Source organism: Manis pentadactyla, chromosome 8 (assembly GCF_030020395.1).
Source record: "Manis pentadactyla isolate mManPen7 chromosome 8, mManPen7.hap1, whole genome shotgun sequence".
Taxonomy (NCBI): domain Eukaryota; kingdom Metazoa; phylum Chordata; class Mammalia; order Pholidota; family Manidae; genus Manis; species Manis pentadactyla.
Window position 1 is genome coordinate 97,232,095 of NC_080026.1, and position 19,339 is coordinate 97,251,433.

General features: G+C 37.6%; 1 protein-coding gene across 5 annotated transcripts in view; it reads left to right on the forward strand.

Annotated features, from left to right (window-relative positions):
• Positions 1–19,339, forward strand: part of KAT6B (lysine acetyltransferase 6B) — a 182,357-nt gene that overhangs the window by 108,051 nt on the left and 54,967 nt on the right. For all 5 annotated transcript variants that reach the window (XM_057506023.1, XM_057506024.1, XM_036928866.2 and 2 more), the window contains one exon: positions 14,943–15,051. In XM_057506023.1, coding sequence (XP_057362006.1) covers positions 14,943–15,051 — 109 coding nt within the window. The remainder of the gene's footprint in view (positions 1–14,942; positions 15,052–19,339) is intronic.

The following is a 19,339-nucleotide window of genomic DNA, read 5'->3' on the forward strand; positions in this document are numbered from 1 at the left end:
TTTAATATAACAGTGTTTTTTATTGGAGGACCCAGAAGTATGCAGTGTGCTTATGACCTCAATGCATGTATTTTAAGTGCCATTAATTTTATCTTAGAGGCTGCTACTCTTACAGGTATACGAATTAATTGTATTTCCCTATTTCCATTTATTTTTGTAACTTTACAGCTTATATCATTTTAGGTTGTTTTATTAATGCCGGTTTTGTAAAATAAAATTACTAGAGAAATTATGAGAGGGGGTGGCATAAAAGAGGTGACCAGAGTTGCACTGTTTTGTGTTTGTAGTTTTCATTTCTTATCCAGGGCAGATTTATTCCTAATGATACAAATTGCTGTTTTCTTTGGCAGGCATTAGAAGCAAGTCTATGTGAAATTATGTAATGTCTGAAAAGTTATATTCATGATTAATTGGCTTATCCTAGAATGGTATTTGTGTGTGTGGAATAAGGCAATCATGCTTTTTATTTGGCGGCAAGTTAAAGTGCACCGATCAGGTTACTCTACAGGGCTTTTTGACTGAAAACTATGTTTAGCTTGATCTCTTAAAAGTGTAAAATGTAGCTCTAAAGCCAAATATGCTGGAATTCGCACTGCAACCAAAGTTAGTCCTTGAATAACTTCAGAAGCAAGTCATTCTGTTCTGTCACACAAAGGTTTTGTTAAAGCCAAGAGATTTAAAACAACAATATTATCATCTCTAGGGCCTCTGACAGCAGCCAGTCTTGATTATCCAAGGGGAGACTGTTGTGTCAAACAGTAGTTTTACATTCTTCTTGACCTTGACCCAGACTGATCTGTTAGGGTGATCTATTTATTTATCTAAGCTGGACTTTACAGGACCTAGAAAATAAGGCCTTTAAATAATTGCCCCCTCCTACATGTCAGCTTGAGAAATGAGGACATCCATTACTAACAGCACGGGATGGTTGACTGATAACTGGCCACAGACCTATCTCGGGAAAGCTAACTTCAGTTTTCTCATCTATAATGTGGAGGTAGTACTACCTTCTGCATTTTATTGGTTAATTTAAGTGCCTACCTGAAGTTCTGCTCACAGTTTAAGTGCTTCAGATGTTTGCTGCTGCTATTACAGCTGCCACCACACTGACTACTATTAATTCCTATTATATTAACTCCAGTTACATTCTTTGGTGAATCCTCATATTGAAATAGTAAAACACATCCCAGAGTTGCAGATGAGTAATAATTTTTTTTAAGTATTTATATTCTTATTGCTCAAAGGTGTGGACCACAGATCAGCAGCATTACCAGAGAGCTGGTTAGAAATGCAGACTCTCTGACCCCTTCCTAGAACCGCTGAATCAGACCCTGCATTTTAGATGAGATCTCGAGGTGTTTGGTTTGTGTACTAAAGTTTGAGAAGCACTTATCTACATCATTCCCTAACCTCCTCCTCCCCTTATCTCCAACTATCCTCAAAACCAGCTGAATAACTTGTAGATGACTGCCAGCGGAGGACAACCAGCAGTGTCATGTGAACCGGACACTCAGAACAGAAAGATGGCCAGTCATTGGAAAGAAGGGAAGATCGAAAGGGGATAGTAGGAGCAAGAAAATCCGTGCCTTACAGTACTGATACAATTGACAAAGATAGGTATTGTACCATTTGCAACAACGTGGATGGAGCTAGAGGGTATTATGCTCAGTGAAATAAGCCAAGTTGAGAAAGACAAGTACCAAATGATTTCACTCATCCTCGGAGTATAAAAACAAAGCAAAAACTGAAGGAACAAAACAGTAACAGACTCACAGACGCTAAGAAGGGACTAGGGGTTACCAAAGGGGAGGGGTGGGGAGGGAGGGAGAAGGGGATTGAGGGGCATTATGATTGGCATACATGGTGTGTGTGTGGGGGGGTTCACAGGGAAGACAGTGCATCATGGAGAAGACAACTAGTGACTCTGGCATCTTGCTATGCTCATGGACAGTGACTGGTGGGGTGTAGGGGGGACTCGATAATATGGGTAAATGTAGTAACCACAGTGTTGCTCACGTGAAACCTTTATAAGATTGTATATCAATGATACCTTAATTAAAAAAAGACTTTAAGAGATATTTCCAAAAAAAAAAAAAAGATAGGTGTTGTAGGTTGTGTTCCTCAGAAAGCAGGCACTCATAAAGTTTTGAGTGTAGAATATTCAGAGATGCCCTTAGTATTTATCGGTCTTTTGGGAGGAAGGAGAGCAAAGCAGCCTTGGGCAGGAGTTGTCGAGCAGTGGTGCAGCTCAGTAACAGCCTTGGCTGATTTCATATACAGCTCTGGGGCTGGATTGGTCCTTCCGTGTCGGAACAAAAGCTGGGACAAGATGACCAGGCCATTGTATTTCTGTATTACTCAGTGATAAGGACCTGTACCACTTGGATTTGGGCCCCTGGAGGAAGGGGTGTGTCCTTGGGTGACCTGACTGCAGCTGAAGCAAGCAAGCCCCTTCGAAGGGAGTGACAACTAGAAACTAAATGCATGTAGCATTCCTAGTAACTGGGGCAACAGGTGTTTTCACTGAGAGGGTCTGGCAATTTGTTGCAGTAGACCATGATGATGGGCAGAAGATTCTAAGAGAAACTGTACAAAAGAAAGATACAAGAATAGCCATTAAGCACACAAAAACATGCACTGTCATTAGCCATCAGAGATAAGCAAATTAAAACAAGTCACTCCTACACTCTCTAGAATGGTTAAAACTGAAAAGACTGGCAATATCAGTTGGAAGTGGGAGCGTAAATGGTGCAGTTATTTTGAAAAACACTGACGATTTCTTACAGAGTTAAACATACTCTTATTATATAATCCAGCAGCTCCACTCTAGGTATTTACCAAAGAGAAATGAAAACGTATATGCAAAAAAACTTTTACACAAACATTCATATTAACATTATTCATATAGCTCAAAACTGTAAAGAGCATACATGTCCATGAGATATATTGAGATAGAGATAATGTAGCATTAAAAATAATTAATTATGCACACATGCAACAACATGGATGAACTCCAAAAAATGCTGAGCATAAGGAAGCCACAGAAGAGTACATACTGTCTAATATAATCTATGAAATTCTAGAACAGGCAAAATAAGCTATAGTCATAGAGAGCAGATCATTAATTGCCCAAGAGGGAATGGGACCACAGAAGGGCTTGAGGGAACTTTCAGAGGTGATAAAAGGGTTACATTTCTTAGACATAATAATTATATGGATATATGTATTTGTCCAAACTTTAAAAGGGCACACACATTTTATTATCTGTTAATTATACCTCAGCAAGTTTTTGGTTTTTTTAAGGAAAATAAAGACTTTATTTTCCTGAGGGGTACAAGTTGTTCCTCTAACTTAATTTTCTTGTAATGTTTTCATCAGATTTGGTATCAGAATTAAGCTGGCCTTTTAAAATTAGTGAGAAATATTTCTCTGTTTTTTGAAATAGATCGTTTAAGATTGGTATTATACTTCTCTTAAATCTTTGAAAGACTTTACTAGCAAGAACTATCTGGGCCTGGGGTTCTTTGTAGGGTGATTTTAAGCTATGAATCATTTTCTTTGATGGATTTAGAGTTATTCAGATTTTCTATTTCCTCTTCTGTTGGTTTTGTTAATCTCATCTATCAACAAAGTTGTCCATTTTAAATAAGTTGTCTAGTTTATTGACATAAAGCAGCTCACAATATTTCCTATCATTTTAATGTCTTCAGTTGGTAATTCGCATTTTTATTTTTCCTGATTAATCTAGCTATAGGTTTCTAACTACATTTCCTTGCCTGCGAAATATACCTTAACTTGTGCAATAGTGTGAATGTACTCAGTGCCACTGAACTTTATATTTAAAAATTACTAGAACAGTACGTTTTGTTACGTATATTTTACAATTTAAGAAATATAAGTGGATGGATGTGAAGGTTCTAAATGGGCAAACATTTAAAGTGTTTACTTTCCCCCATAACCTTGTGCTGCTCTATTATTATTTACCACTTATACGCTAAAGTAAGAATATAATTTAGAAAATGATGAGAAAGTGCCAAGTATGAGAAATAGTGTTACACCACACACTTAGCAAATATTTATCAAACATCTACAGTGTGTATAATTCTTCATTACATATGACGAGATAAACCAAAGATCTCCTTCAGAGAGCTTACTGGGAGCTAAACTTTGACATCAAAATATGTAAAAAAAAAAGCTTTCACAAAAATAAAGAGCTTTCTTACACCTACTGTATACCTTTCAGTAGACTTCTGTAGACTCTAATAAAATTCCAGGAAATTGAGCTTCAACATCTTTGTCTTGGGGGCAAAACCTGTCACATCTGGTGTTTCTCTTCCTGCCCTTGCTGTAGCTTGCATTTGGTAGGAGAGGGGCTATGTTTTGTGTCGTTCCCACACCATCTGCAGTGATGTGGAGCACCAGAGAGCAGTGTTGCCAATAAGGTTCATGTAGGTGCTTAGGGTGGTGAAAGCATTAGTACATCTAGAACCCCTACCACAAAGAGTTTAGGTAGAGTCCAAAAAACACAAGGTCAGCACTCAGGTAGTAATTATTCTGCGCAATCCTCTTTCCCTACTGCTTATGACTACTGTAATTGAAAAAGTCAAAGGTAGTCTTAAAGTGAGGAAAACAAAAGCAGAAAAGTCAGGGGCATGGAAATACTATACACCAGATGGTTTATGAGCCCATAGGGCAATTGAGAATTGTGTGATAATGGAATTACAGTATTTTTATTGGTTCTGTAAGGAAAAGCACTTGGAGTACCAATTATTTTCTACTTGGCATACTTGGGTACTGAGTAAACGTTAGTAATATATTGAATGGTGCATAACATCTCAGTTGACATGTAAGTTTCTGTGAAAGTAGAACATTGTCAGGGATGATGGTGGTGGGGATGATACCATTATCCAGAAAGTGACTAATGTGACTTTTCTAGCTTGTTAGTATCCACCTACGTGTGTCTCACCTCTTCATGTTGCTTTCCTGTTTGTATCTAATCACAATCAATTCAGTTGCCTGTGTCTCCTCTGAGCAGTTAATGCAGGTTTTTCTTGGTGGAATTAGTAATGAGAATGTCTAGATTCACTGTGCTTAAGTGGGGTTGTACAAAACATGTCTAGATTAAAACAGATGCCTTGGGGCAACCAAGGAAGCCAGCCATATGACTGCAACTATATGACCTTTTGGGAAAGGCAAAATCTACAGATCCAGTAAAAAAAAAAAAAAAAAAAAATCAGTGCTTGCAAGTGGTTAGCAATGAGAGAAACATAAATAAGTGGAACATGAGGATTTTTTAGGGCAGTGAAAATGCTCTGTATGATACTATAATGATAGATATATGTCATCCAAAATTTGTCTAAACCCATAAAATGTCCCACCAAGACAGACCCGTTAAGAGGGAACCCTAATGTAAACTGTGGACTTTGGGTGACAATGATGTGTCGTGTGGCTTCATCAGTAGTAACAATTCTACCATTCTGGTGGGGGATGTGATAAAAGGGAGGCTTATGTGTGTGGGAGGACAAGGAGGTGTGTGGGAGGACAAGGAGGTATGTGGGAAATTTCTGTACCTTCCCCTCAATTTTGTTGTGAACCTAAAACTGCTCTGAAAAAAAAAAAAGAAGTCTTTAAAGAAAAGAAATGATTAAAGATTTGTGACACTTGAATATGAATTGATTTTAAAATTCCATTTTTCAAAACCTAGAGTAGGGTTTATATTCTATTGCTAATATTATGACATGCTTGCTGAAGAGAACAGTTTGTAAATCCTAAGCAGACTTCCTGTAACCACGTGTTGAATTTCCAGCTGTGTTGAATCAAACTTTGATCCTTCTTAAGAAGATAAATGGAATATCTGCAGTTACTAATGGTAGGGGTGGAGGAAAGACTTTCAGATGAAATCTTAAAAGCCAAGTCCCTGTCCAGATAAGAAATTTAAAATCCTGCAGAAGGCAGTTGCTTCATTGCTACCCACCTCCCCACAACACACACACTCCCCACCCTCAATTTGTACGTTTCATCAGAAAAAAAAAAAAACAACAACAACCCAAAAAACAAATCAAACGCTATTGTTAAATGCATTGTGCAGGATTATATTTGTTTCCTTCCAATAGGATCACTTTACTTAATCAGCACTCCTACAAATGGCACACCTGCCTAATTAGAACAAGTTCTGGACTAAGGTATACAGTGTGAGCATTTCAATTAGCTCCACGCAGTTGTTAACTGTTGTGGCTCATGTTCTTAGAAAGTCTTCTCTTCTCTCTTCTTATTCCTTTGTGGGGAAGTTTTTATTATGTTACACTTTTGAATCAGCCTTAGATTTTGGGAATTTCCCCGGTATTGTTTATTGATACTGTTTTAATTTCTGAGTGATTCTTTAAATGAAAAAAGAAGTGATGTATTTATGATATACATAGGGATGCTTTTAAATATTTTTATTTTATTAGATTTAATTTACTTGTCACTTTTAAAATACAGACAACCCTCTTCACTGTGACAGGGAGGTAAAATACAGCAGTCACATTCAAGATCTCCATACATTAGCAATAATAAATCCTTTTGCCCAGGGTAATACAGAAACTCAACCTGGAGCTTGTGGGAATGATGTAGTGCTCCCTCACAGAACCAATTACCCACAGAGAAGTATAATGAGCAGGGGAAGTGATACAATAAAAAATCTATATGGCAAGAGTAAAATTACGGTAAAATTGTTGCCTGTGAAGTCTTATAAGCATATCTCCAATTATCTTCTGGAAAAAAAATTATTTAGTTGTCTATTCAGGTAAAAATTCATGATAGAATTGCAGGAAGAGCCTTAGAATAAAAGAGAAGGGTATGTGAGTGTAGAGCAAATGCCGATAGACCTGTTGTAAGCAGTTGTGTGAAGGAGCCTGGGTGCCCCATGAGGGTACGTGGGTCACCAAACCTACCTGTGGAGGCATGGCTGCACTGACCGCAGTTAAGCATATATCAGCAGAATAAGATAATACGCTTAAAAAATAAGGTGACTTAGATCATCACTGGAAGTCTCTACTTTAGAGTTAGTATATTTCCAAAGACCACATCTTAAGCAAATTACCCTAAAGGAAAATCCTGAGTGTGTGTGGTTTGTGTCCTAATTAGGAGAGGGCTTGAACTGTTCAGACATAAGTTAGTTGAATAAGTGGGTTGAGTGGCAAGAAATGAAGTCTAGTGCTTTATTAGGTAAGTGTCAAGTAGATTGCTGAAGTGCCCCCTCACTCCCCAAAAAAGTTATCCTAAAAACAGCATGGACAGTTTTCAACCTCTCTTGTCCCAGTGCACAGCTGTGTAGTTTGTGGGAAATAATTCATTACCACTAACAAAGCACCAAAATTCATAAAATATTTTATTTTCAGTAGATTGAAGAGATTCATGCTCTTATAAGTTTGTTACTCTCCCTGTAGTGTATTGTCTTCCTTCTTTTTTAAAAAAATTGGCATCTTTCTTGATAGTGAAAGAAGGGGTGTTACAGAAAAGGTACTGGTAACTAGGCATGGCCCCCAAGTCTATCTTACATACAACCTATCGTGACTATTACTGAGTGAGCATTAATAGTTAATACTTGTGACAGTGGCAAGAGAATCTTCCTCCTAAAAGATTTTTGAATTTTGGTTCTTTCTTGTGAGATTACACCCAGGGAATTACAATTATACCCAAATGTAAGTGTCATTCATTATAAATAGAGCAGAAAAAAGCCTTCAGATTAGACAGTGATGGAACCCACCTGGCCATCAGTGGTTGCTTTAGATGTCCTTTTATAATCATAAAAGATATACATTAAAATAAAGAACAGTAGTCAATATTTGGGACCTGCTGAACCGGAGGAACCAGTTCCTAACCTGAAAACAGTTTGTTCATTGATATATTCAACAAATATACCTTGAGGCTGGAGCTATAGCAGTAAACAAAATCTCTGCCCTCAGGGTGGGATTTTTGTAGTTTAGTAAGTGAAATAAAATAGACAAATGATACATGATATGTTGGGTAGTGATGAGTGCCATGCAGATAAATAGAGGAAGGCCTAGAGGTTCCAGAGTGGTCCTGGTGGAATGCAATTTCAGAGAGAATGGTCAGGGGCAGTTTCTCTGATAGGTCATTATCTGAATTAAGCTTCCCAGGAAATGAGGGACCACCTTTGGGAAAGTATGAGCAAAGAGCTTGCAGTCAGTGGACTGGGGTCCCTCTGTCTTAATAGCTATGTGACCAAAGGGAGGCATTTAACTTACCTGTAAAATGGAGACAGAGCCACCAGGCCTGTCTCACAGGGATGTGTTCAGCACAAGTTAGACACCTGAGAAATGCATCTTGGTAAAAGGCAAAGCACTACATAAGCTTCAAATTTCAGTACAAAACGATAAAGGGATGCATACAGAAGAGCTTTAAAACAGCCCTTTCATACATCCTGTTTTGGAGTTACTGAATTGAGTTGTCTGAGCTAAAGTGTAGAGAAAACTCTCCAAGGATGAACTGCTTGATATTTGGTTGTAAAGGACTTGTATTCATCTTTGTTCACTCTTGTGGTATTACTCATTTATTTTTGTGTTTTTTTCCCTTTGACATCTTTTTCTTTCAATTTGAGCTTTCCTTTTATTAAACTAGTTAACAGGCCTCTTGGCTCTCAGTGGAGGCATTTTCTGCCCTGTTCCTGTACTCCCTGATTAATTCATTCAGAAAAAAAAAAGAAACCCTCTATGATTAATATTTATCATGCGGACCCACAGAATCAAAGTTTTTCATAGAGTAATTCCACATCCCACAATAATTCATCTGTACTGATGTTTATTAAGGACTTAAAGTTCTTCTTTTTGTTTTTATAGCCAAAGTAAGTTTTGCAATAATTATAATAATATTTGAAAAGAACTTTATGGTTTACAAAATACTTTCACATACTTAACTCACACTGAACTTTAGCAATCCTAGACTAGACAACATGGACACTGTTTTGTGCCCTTTTACAAATGAGGAAACCTGAGGCTCAGAGAACAAAATTTAAATCCAGGTCTTACCATGATACGAGTATGAATATATGAATGAAAAATACTGAATCATTTTATTTATCTATCTATCTATTATTTTATTTTGGTATCATTAATCTACAATTACATGAGTAACATTGTTTACTAGGTTCCCCCCTTCACCAAGTCCCCCCCACACACAACCCCATTATAGTCACTGCCCATCAGTGCAGTAAGATGCTGTAGAATCACTACTTGTCTTCTCTGTGTTGCACAGCCCTCCCCGTGCCCCCCCCCACATTATACATGCTAATGGTAATGCCCTCTTTCTTCCCCCTCCTCCCCTTATCCCTCCCTTCCCACCCATCCTCCCCAGTCCCTTTCCCTTTGGTAATTGTTAGTCCATTCTTGAGTTCTGTGATTCCGCTGCTGTTTTGTTCCTTCAGTTTTTTCTTTGTTCTTATACTCCACATATGAGTGAAATCACTTGGTACTTGTCTTTCTCTGTCTGGCTTATTTCACTGAGCATAATACCCTCTAGCTCCATCCATGTTGTTGCAAATGGTAGGATTTGTTCTCTTCTTATGGCTGAATAATACTCCATTGTGTATGTGTACCACATCTTTATCCATTCATGTACTGATGGACACCTAGGTTGCTTCCATTTCTTGGCTATTGTAAATAGTGCTGTGATAAACATAGGAGTGCATCTGTCTTTCTCAAACTGGGCTGCTATATTCTTAGGGTAAATTCCTAGAAGTGGAATTCCTGGGTCAAATGGTATTTCTATTTTGAGCTTTTTGAGGAACCTCCATACTGTTTCCACAATGGTTGAACTAATTTACATTCCCACCAGCAGTGTAGGAGGGTTCCCCTTTCTCCACAACCTCCTCAACATTTGTTGTTGTTTGTCTTTTGGATGGTGGCGAGCCTTACTGGTGTGAGGTGATACCTCGTTGTGGTTTTAATTTGCATTTCTCTGATGACTAGCGATGTGGAGGATCTGCCCATTTTTTAATTGGATTATTTGCTTTTTGTTTGTTGAGGTACATGAGCTCTTTATATTTTTTGGATGTCAACCCTTTATCGGATCTGTCATTTATGAATATATTCTCCCTGAATTGTTTTTAACACTCAAAATTACTAAAATTCTGTTTCGTAAGGAGATTTGACAAAGTTGTGGATGACTCAGGATGAATCCATAGGGAATTACGTGGAGAGAGCAGTATCCCTGGTCTTGTGAACGTAAATCATGGAGACTGTAACTCCGGGGGGAAAATCCTGGGGCAAAATACCTTTGAAACTGAAACCAGTCAAGGGGATAAATAAAGTGAGAGAAACCCTTTTATTTGTTACAAGCAGTCATTCCCTTCTGCTGTCCCGTGTCTCTTGTGACCCAGCTGGCGACCCACCCAACCTCTCTGGTCCAGATAAGCCTTCCCTCGCCCTTGTAATTACCTATTGATAAGGAGGTGGTCTTCTTGTCACCCCCCTTGGAAACACCTGTAGATAGGGAGATGCCCTAAGGCCAGGTGAGAGATTCTGGAAATACTGCAATTATACTCACAGAGACAAAACCCCTTTTTTTGTGTCATTGTCAGAAAGAGGATGTGAGCCCAGATACCCCTGGCACTCATCTGGTGCGTGAGCTTTCATTTCTTTTTGTCCAGTTACTTAGATTAACAAGGCTAACAAATATGTTTTTTCCTTCAAGGCAGAAACAAAAGTAACCATAAGCAAATACAAAACTGAAGAACACATTGTCTTGGATTTAAAGAACATTTCCTCAAAAAACAAACAAAAAAAGAGGCAATTTTATTTTGAGGTCAAGGCTCCTGAAGATTCTTAAAATGTCTTTTTAAGTGTAATAGAGTCAATAAAATATTAGTCTGATTAAATATTTGATTTGGAAAAGACCTTTGAAGAATCTCAGACTCCCCAAATTGTGTGAGGCTGTTTTATCCATGCGGCGTCCTCACCATCCTGACCTGGCCCACCAGACTCTCCATGGTCTCTTCTGGTTATAGGGGCCCTCTGCCCTCCTTAGGAATAATCTATTCTACCAAGACTGTATGATTCCACCTACATGAGGTACCTAAAGCAGTTAGACTCATAGAGAGAAGGTAGAAGGGTGGTTGTCTGGGGGTGGGAGGAACAGTAAATGGGGAGCTTGTGCTTAATGGGGACTTTGGGAAGATAACAGTGTTCTGGAGATGGATGGTGGTGCTGCTTGTACAATAATGTGTGTGTACTTAATGCCACTGAACTGCATACTTAAAAATGGTTAAGTATGTATATTTAATACCATATATACGATGGTATTAAAAATTAAATAAGCAGGAAAAATAATCCCCTCAATTGCTGGATAGCTCTGTTGGAAAGTTGAACTCTGTACAACTCCTGTTGGTCTAATGGGATCCACTGAGAACAAATCTAACCCTTGCCCTGGATGAAGACACCTAGTTTACCCCTCCCAGCCATCTCTTCAAGGCAGACTAGCCCTAGTTCCTTCAGTAGATGATCCTATTTTGTTTTATTTTACAGTTTATTTGAATCATGATCAAGATAAGGACTATATATTGGGATTGGCAGACAAGCTTCTTATATGTCTCCGTCTACTGGTTCTTATACCATATCTATTCCCCTCTCTTCCTTGCTCACTCACTCTGTCTCTCTTTTAACTAATTTAGTTTATTTGTTGAAGAATTTGGGTCATTTGTCCTTGAGAGTTTTGGTACTTGCATCCTCCTGCTATACAGATAGATTGTCATGTTCCTCTGTCGTCTGTATTGCCTGTGAATTGGTAATCAGATTGAGATATTTATTTTATAAATGCTTGTAATCCAGTTATATAATAATTCATTCTAGATCTCTTGAGAGCGTAAGGGGAACTATAGTTGTACCCCAAGTTTTTGTTTGGAAAATTGTAAACATAAAAAAAATTAGAAGAAGAACATATGAACACCCATGCACCCTTCACATAGATTCACCAGCTATTAACATTTTGCCACATTCACTTTCTCTCTCTCTCTGCACACACATTGGTAATGGAGAAATTGAATAGAAGGGATTATGAACACAGTAGTAAAGAGTTACTGCCACTTGTGGAAGGATAATTTTTAAACATTTGTTTTTCCTAGAGAGGAGGGAAGAGGAGGGGAGGTGTAGTAAAGGTGACAAATGGGCTTTAGTGAAGGCAGACTTGGGTTTAAATCCCAGCTCCACAGTTGAACCTGTGCAGCGTTAGAAAAGTTACCTAATTTCTCAGATCCTCAATTTCCTCCTTAAAGGGGGCATAATAGTATACATTCCTGGCAGGCATGTTAACCTGATTAAATGAGATAGTGTGTGTGGCCCTAACCTAGCAGCTATTCCAGGGTCATTATGTGGGAGGTGAGGAGGTGCTTCCTGAGAAGTTTGCAGAGTTGAAACCTATCCATGGTTGTTAATTGTCAAGATTAGTTTGACATATCCAGGCATGCTGATAAGAAAATGTGATCAACGGGTTAGGTGCCTTTGTGAAATTTCAAAGAAAGGAATCGGTAGATGTTTGGTTTCCATTTTCAGACCTCTCAAATATGCTTTGTCTGAGTGGACTTGTGTGCAATCGAGTTGCCATTTATTCAGCACTCTTTCTGACAACAGTGCACTTAATTTATTACTAAGGATTATTTTTTGAAGCAGTTTATACATCTGAGAATAGTGAATCATAATAATTCTGTGACCCATTTACATGCATTACTGTAAAAGTTTCATTTCATACAAGTGACAATTTTTTAAAGTTAATTAGACTCAGCTACACTGAGGTTAGCAAAAAGTGCTTTGAATTATCAATAATTCAGCAGGGCAGACATTTCTGTATAATGCAGTGGTTTTATAGAGTGTTGTGAGATAGTTACACCTAAAATAAATGGTCGTGAGCTACATCAGCATGGTGAGGTTCACTTGGATGTAGTGTGAAGTGAGAGCATCTATGCTTTCTGTTATTGGGCAGAGTGTGGGGCATCAGTCTTTCTGGCCATGAACTACTAGCAACCTTTGTCCTTTGTGTTACCTTTAGTTAAAAACGAAAAATGAACATGAATGCTGGCTGATGGCCATGTCTTTCTTATAGCTAAAAATTCATCTGGGAAAGAAAAATGGGATTGCAGATTTGAATTTGTTTCATTGCATGAATGATATGTGACATTTTGTAAATTATTTATCATTGCAAGGATGGCAGCTATGGCTTGAGTATTGTTATATCAAATGAAAGCAGGAATCCCATTAGCACAAGGACTGGGTTTTAGCTAGAATCTATCAGGGGAATGTTGTCACTTTAAAACCAGATTGTTCCTTTAATTGCTATTTAAAGGAACAAAAGTGTTCCCAAGGTACTGCAGTAGAGCAGTTGCAAGTAATAACTGTGGATCCATAATTATGCAGTGCTGATTATCTGGCATTTAAAAAACTGTGGCTGGAGTCAGTGACCAATTTGTTGTGGCTTGTCTTTCTTGTTTTTTTCTAGTAGAGTGTTTTATACTTGGCTTTTTCACTAGGGCTACAAAAATTATATTTGCAAAGCTACCTCAGAAAGTAAAGCCTGTACATGTTAAAGGAACAAATTAAACTGAAAATAAGGGCAAGATAATGAACACTCATACTGTAAGATGAAATTAACAGTCATATTGAACAATTTTTCAAATGCTTGATCATAAGATAAATTCTATTTTTTGATACCATGTTGTCACAGTGAACCAAGGCATTTGTCGGAATCATTCTAACCATTTGAAATATTATCTTATAGATGAGGGATTTTTTTTTCTTTTAACTGGCATATGATTCTTTCATTTATTCAGTTAGCATATATTTTGAATGCCTACTGTGTGCATCAGGCAGTGTATTAGGCATTTTGGAGTAGAGTAGCTGAACAACTGAGATTTATTCTATACTGATGTGTATTTAGAATAAAGCTAGAGCTAGCAAAATCTTGGGTTTAATTTACATTAAAAATTTTGTGATTACACTGTTTCCTTGCTCTGAATTTTTGATTCATGGCATTCAAATATAAATACATTCTAGTTACATTCAGATGGCTAGCAGACAACATGTGTGAAGGCTTGGAATATACAATAAAATTTTAGTTTTCATACAGTTTGACTGTTCAAAATAAACGTGACCAGATCTGTAGGCACAGTCAACTATTCATATGAATGGGCATACTAGCACTGCTGGTAGTCATAAATATAACAATGGGGACACTAAAACATATGCAGATTTATACATTGTTAAAAGCAATTTCCTTAGAGCTAAAAGGTGCTAGGGGTTAGACAAATGTTTTTTTCTTTCTTTTACTAAAGTGGGAATGCCAGGGATTGAGAGTTGTTTATCTCCTTTGTGTGGCATGGTGTAGTTTACCTTTGAAAACCTTGGTGCCTGGAATGCCTTCTTAATGTTCTTTTGGTCTTCTCATGTGGTCCTAGAGAATTTTAAATTAGTTTTAACTCAGTTATCATGTCACCTAAAAACATACCAGTATTTTCAAATATTTAATAGATGTGTAATAGTGACCTGCACTAAAACATGATAAAATTAAAATAATCTGATTTAACTAGATGATATTCATAGACTATAATACTGAATAGATTATTATAGGAATATAGATTATGAGAACGATTGATATTTCAAGTGAATCTTTAATAATGTTCATTTCAGGAAGGTTTTATATATAAAGGTCTTAAGATTTCATTGGCTTAATAAAAATTACTTCTGAATCTTATATATTACACTTAAATGCATTATTCAAGTAAAACTTATTAGTATCAAATACTTTGAGATTTTTTTTAAACAAAATGTGGACTTGAATACCTTATTCAGCAGCTTTCTTTGTTAAAAAAATATGTAAGAAGCTTTTGATGTTAATGTCTTATTTTTTAATTTTAAAGTGGAAAACTAACAATATTTTTCATTTTAATTTTGTTTCAGCCCCGTGCCGATCCCATTCCAATATGTAGCTTCTGTTTGGGAACTAAAGAATCAAATCGTGAAAAGAAGCCAGAAGAACTCCTCTCTTGTGCAGATTGTGGCAGTAGTGGTAAGTTGGTACTTTCTGTATGCGTGTACAGTAACTCCCCATTGATAGCTTATGCTCTAACTCTCCATCAAAGCTGTATTTGTTATTTCAAGCAATTATTTGATAATAGCATAGGCTTTAAATTTAAGAAGTAAATGCAGGTCGTGGTTAAAACAATAAGCGTTATTAGCACTGACATAAAGATACAAATGTTTATATAATACTGTATGTTAATGTTTACAATTAAGCTTTGATTTTGTGACAGCATTGATAATTCAGGGTGGAATATTCTACATTGCAGGTAAATTCAGTGAACAGAATTTTAAGTTATCAAACTGAATACAACTAGAATCACTTGTGTTTTATAACTTCGTTTCAATTTAAGAGATATGGAATATATAATGTTTGTGGTCATGACACCTACTGTTGAAATATAATATTACAGCCCAGCTCTGTGTGACTCCAAATAAAAGGGACAGTGTTCTGGGAAGTGCACTAACAGAATCAAGAAATTTAAAATGCCCAAAATAAGAAAGGAGAAGAGTGGCCTACATAGAAGGTGATGTTGAAATCAGGGAATTGCTGGGTAGAGACAATGGGCTATTGGCAAGTTGCCATACCAGAAATGCTTCCAAGATGGCTGTCACCTCTGCTTTTTTCTCAGCACACCATCTTAAGACCACACCTCCAGTTTTATAATGGAAATGAAATTCAAATTATGCTTGCATTAAAAGAATTTGTCTTACCAAGCCAGTCTTCCTTCTTACTAAGCAGGTGATAGTTGTCTAGGTGAGGTACACACATGGTTATATGTATGTATGCCTGTGTGTACATACACACACATACGAACAGACTGACTGGTAGTTACTGGATTTTTAAAAATTAATCTCTGTGTTAATCTTTAAATATTCTTCTCCCAGCCTTCTGAAACTTCCCCCCCAAAGTTTTGTTTTAAATTTCATGACCAAGTATTTCTCTAGTTATCTTTAAAAACAGCAGCAAACCTGCAAAACTCCACAGTATACTCCCCTTCAGGAAGCTGGTATAGTGTGATGGTTAAAAGCAAACCCAAGAGCCAGCCAGAGCCCAGTTCTTCTTCCTTGAATTAGTTATTTAACCTTTCTGGGCCTCAGTTTTCCTCATTAGAGTTAGATAATGATAGCACCTACCACTTGGGTTTTCTGGGAGTCAGATGAGAGAACACAAGTAAACACCCTAGTACAGGTTCCACAGCAACTGCGGTAAGTGTACCGTAAATGTCAGCCGTTGTTATTTGGCATGTTTGGTATTGTTGTCCTTGATTGCTGCAAGTAATTAAAAATCTTATCACCACTTGTGACAGCTGCTTGATAGTTGGGTAGAGGAACTGAGGAATGACAGTGCTGTATAATGATTCTTTCTCCTTCTGTGAAGGTTTAACTTAATAGGCCCTACACATAGGGGCCGTATCACAGCTTCCATACCTGACTAGGAGGGAAGAACCTTGCAAATAAGACATTTCAAACTCTGCTTGAGAAATGCATTCTGACAGTGTTTCTGATGGGCTTTACAGATTGATTAAAATGTTTACGTGCCCATGGTAGCATGGGTAGTGACAAAAGGGCTTGGAAACATTATCTGTCTGTTCAACTTAATAAATTTCAACCCTACAATCTCCCCATTTTATCCTAGTGAGTGCCTCACTCATCAGTTCTGACTGTAGTTATCTTTTGGGCTTTCTCACAAGGCTCATTCTGAATGAATTATTCTTTTGTTTAACTGCCTGATCAGTTCCATGGTGTCACTTGTCTAGGGTTTACCCTTTGTGATTTTTAAGGTGGTACTTTAAAAATACCCTTCACTGTATTATTTCTTGAATATCTATTTGTCTGGGTGCCTAGACAGATTAAAGATGCACAATGTGGGAAGAAAAGTTCTCTTCATATATTTCTTTACCTCTGCTGATACACTTACTTGAGTTGATAAGGAATTTGAGATCATTATCTCTTAGATCATAACTTCAAGGCCTCCTTCAAAGGTGTAATTCTAAACAGGTAGATCTCAGATTTTCTGATGTAATCAATCTCCCTTCGTATTTCCCAGATCGAAGACCTGCTAAAGGAGAGGTTTGATCTCCTTTGTACTTTGAGGTCACTGAAGTTTTTTTCCCTTAAAGTTTCTTACTTTTCCAGGGCATATAGTATAGTGTTATGTTTTCTCTTTTCAAAACCACTGCCTTGTTTGCTCATTTAAAAAATGGAGAAGAATGGATTGAGAATACTGTCTAGAAAGCTCACACAGCTAGAGTCATTTTATGAGCCAGTTTTTCCTACTTCCTTCAGGTAGAAAGAGTCAGAGGCTTTGGAGTCAAGGATGGGTCATGACAGAAATTCAAGCCCTGGGGTCATCATACCCTTTGTTTAGGACAGAGGATGGCTCAGAGCATTTCTCTGGACTCCGAAATGGGATCCAACTCTACTGTTGAGGTTCACTTAATCTTCCCTTGCTTGTACTGGGCCAGTCTGGATCTAGGTACTTTAGTCAAAAATACCATTGTTTCTGACTGGGGGAGATGCACTAGAGACATTTTACTTCAGAATGTGGTAGATCAGATGAGTGGACTTTGTCACTGCTAATCTTTAAATAGAAGGGCTAAAATAAAATATGGTTCTTCTTAGAGAGCTTGTGGTGGGTGGGGGAGGGTTCTTACAGTTATAATGCTCTGTTGTGACAGCTTGGTAATTATAGGGAAAAAAAAGTAAAACAGGCTGGGCTCAGAAGTGCCCTCTGGTAAATGGCAGAAGCCCTGGTGTATGGTGCAGTTCAGTTTCTCAGGCAGGAATCATAGAGTGGCCGGTCACCCTAGTTGGCGTCAGGGAAGGGGTCTCTGTCTCACACTCAAGAAGAGTCCACTGGTTCCCAGATTGAATTGAAGCTGTTTCCAATGATCAAAGGAATCCCTAATGTAAGAAGTTTATGTGAAAGGAAAAAAAAAAGCCATAGCAATATAAAACAAAAAAGGGAAATATAGATGGCAGCCCATAAAGAAGATCATTCTTAAATGTGTTTCCCATATGTGCCTGTTGGGTTTTAGTCGCCTCTGTCTGAAGTACCCTTTGTGAGGTATCACATTTAGACTGCTTCTATTTCACAGACATGAGTAAAAAATGTTATCTTCTGCTTACATCGTAAAGCCAATTAGTTTCTCTGTTTTTAAGATGGCTCAGTGCTGCAAATGGGCAGTATTTTCTTGACTATATTTTTCCCGTTAAAAGTTGTTTTGAAACAATAATTCAAGTTTGCAGGTAGTAAAAATGCAAGGCGCTCCAAAAGTGACGTTCCCCTTCTCTTTTGCTTGCTGACTATGTAGCTGTAGTTTTCCGTGTCTGTAAAATGTGGAGGGTGATATCTGCACCCTGAATCCACAGGGCTGTTGTGAAGATCCAGTAGATAATGATATGAAGATTATCAGTAACTATAAAACATTATACAAACATGAAGGATTAGTCTAACCAGTAATATGAATGTGGGAATCATTAGATAGTCTTCAGGCCCGTGGAACTGTTGGGACTAGGAAGTGATTTTACTTGACTTTCATGGATCAGCCTACTTTGAAATTAACAGTTACATTCTCTTTGCCTCATTAAGACCAAATTATCTTTAATTAGCTTCACATAAGTATTAGATATTATACCAAATGAAATTTTGTGTCTGCTGCTCAGATTGCTGGGTGGTTAAATCTTACTTACAGATGAGTTGTGTGCATGTGTGTTTTCAAATTAGCAAATCTGAGATAAGTGTACAGTTCAAAATTACAGCATCTTTCTAAGTGGAAGCTCATTGAAACTGGAGATGGAGAGAGGCTCTGTGATGCAGCTGGGAGAGTAAGAAAAAACACCTTTGTACAGTACAGGGAGCAAGAGCTACAGGATCGAATATCAGTCTGCCCTCACTCCAAGTCTTTCCCGGGTTTCTCTTTATTTATGTGTTAACGCCAAGCAAAACTTGGCTGCCTTGGAGTAGGTATGTGCAATATATGGATATAAATGTATATACAAAAGGTGACTAGTTTCTTAAGGTCACTGTGAGAAAATGCCCTGGGGATTGGCTGGTTAGTCATCCAGTTTCACACTAAGTAGACACAGATTAAATAATTAGGTTAAGAAGGAGAGCCTTGAGTAGAAAGAAACCTAAAATTGGAATCCAAACAGGATTAGAAGAGGAAGGATTGTTGGGCCCCAGTCCTCCACAAGCCCAAAGCTCAATTGACCATCCAAGTGGAGAAATAAGAAGATAAACCTTGCCTCTGGTCTCTTATTTTACTAAAATT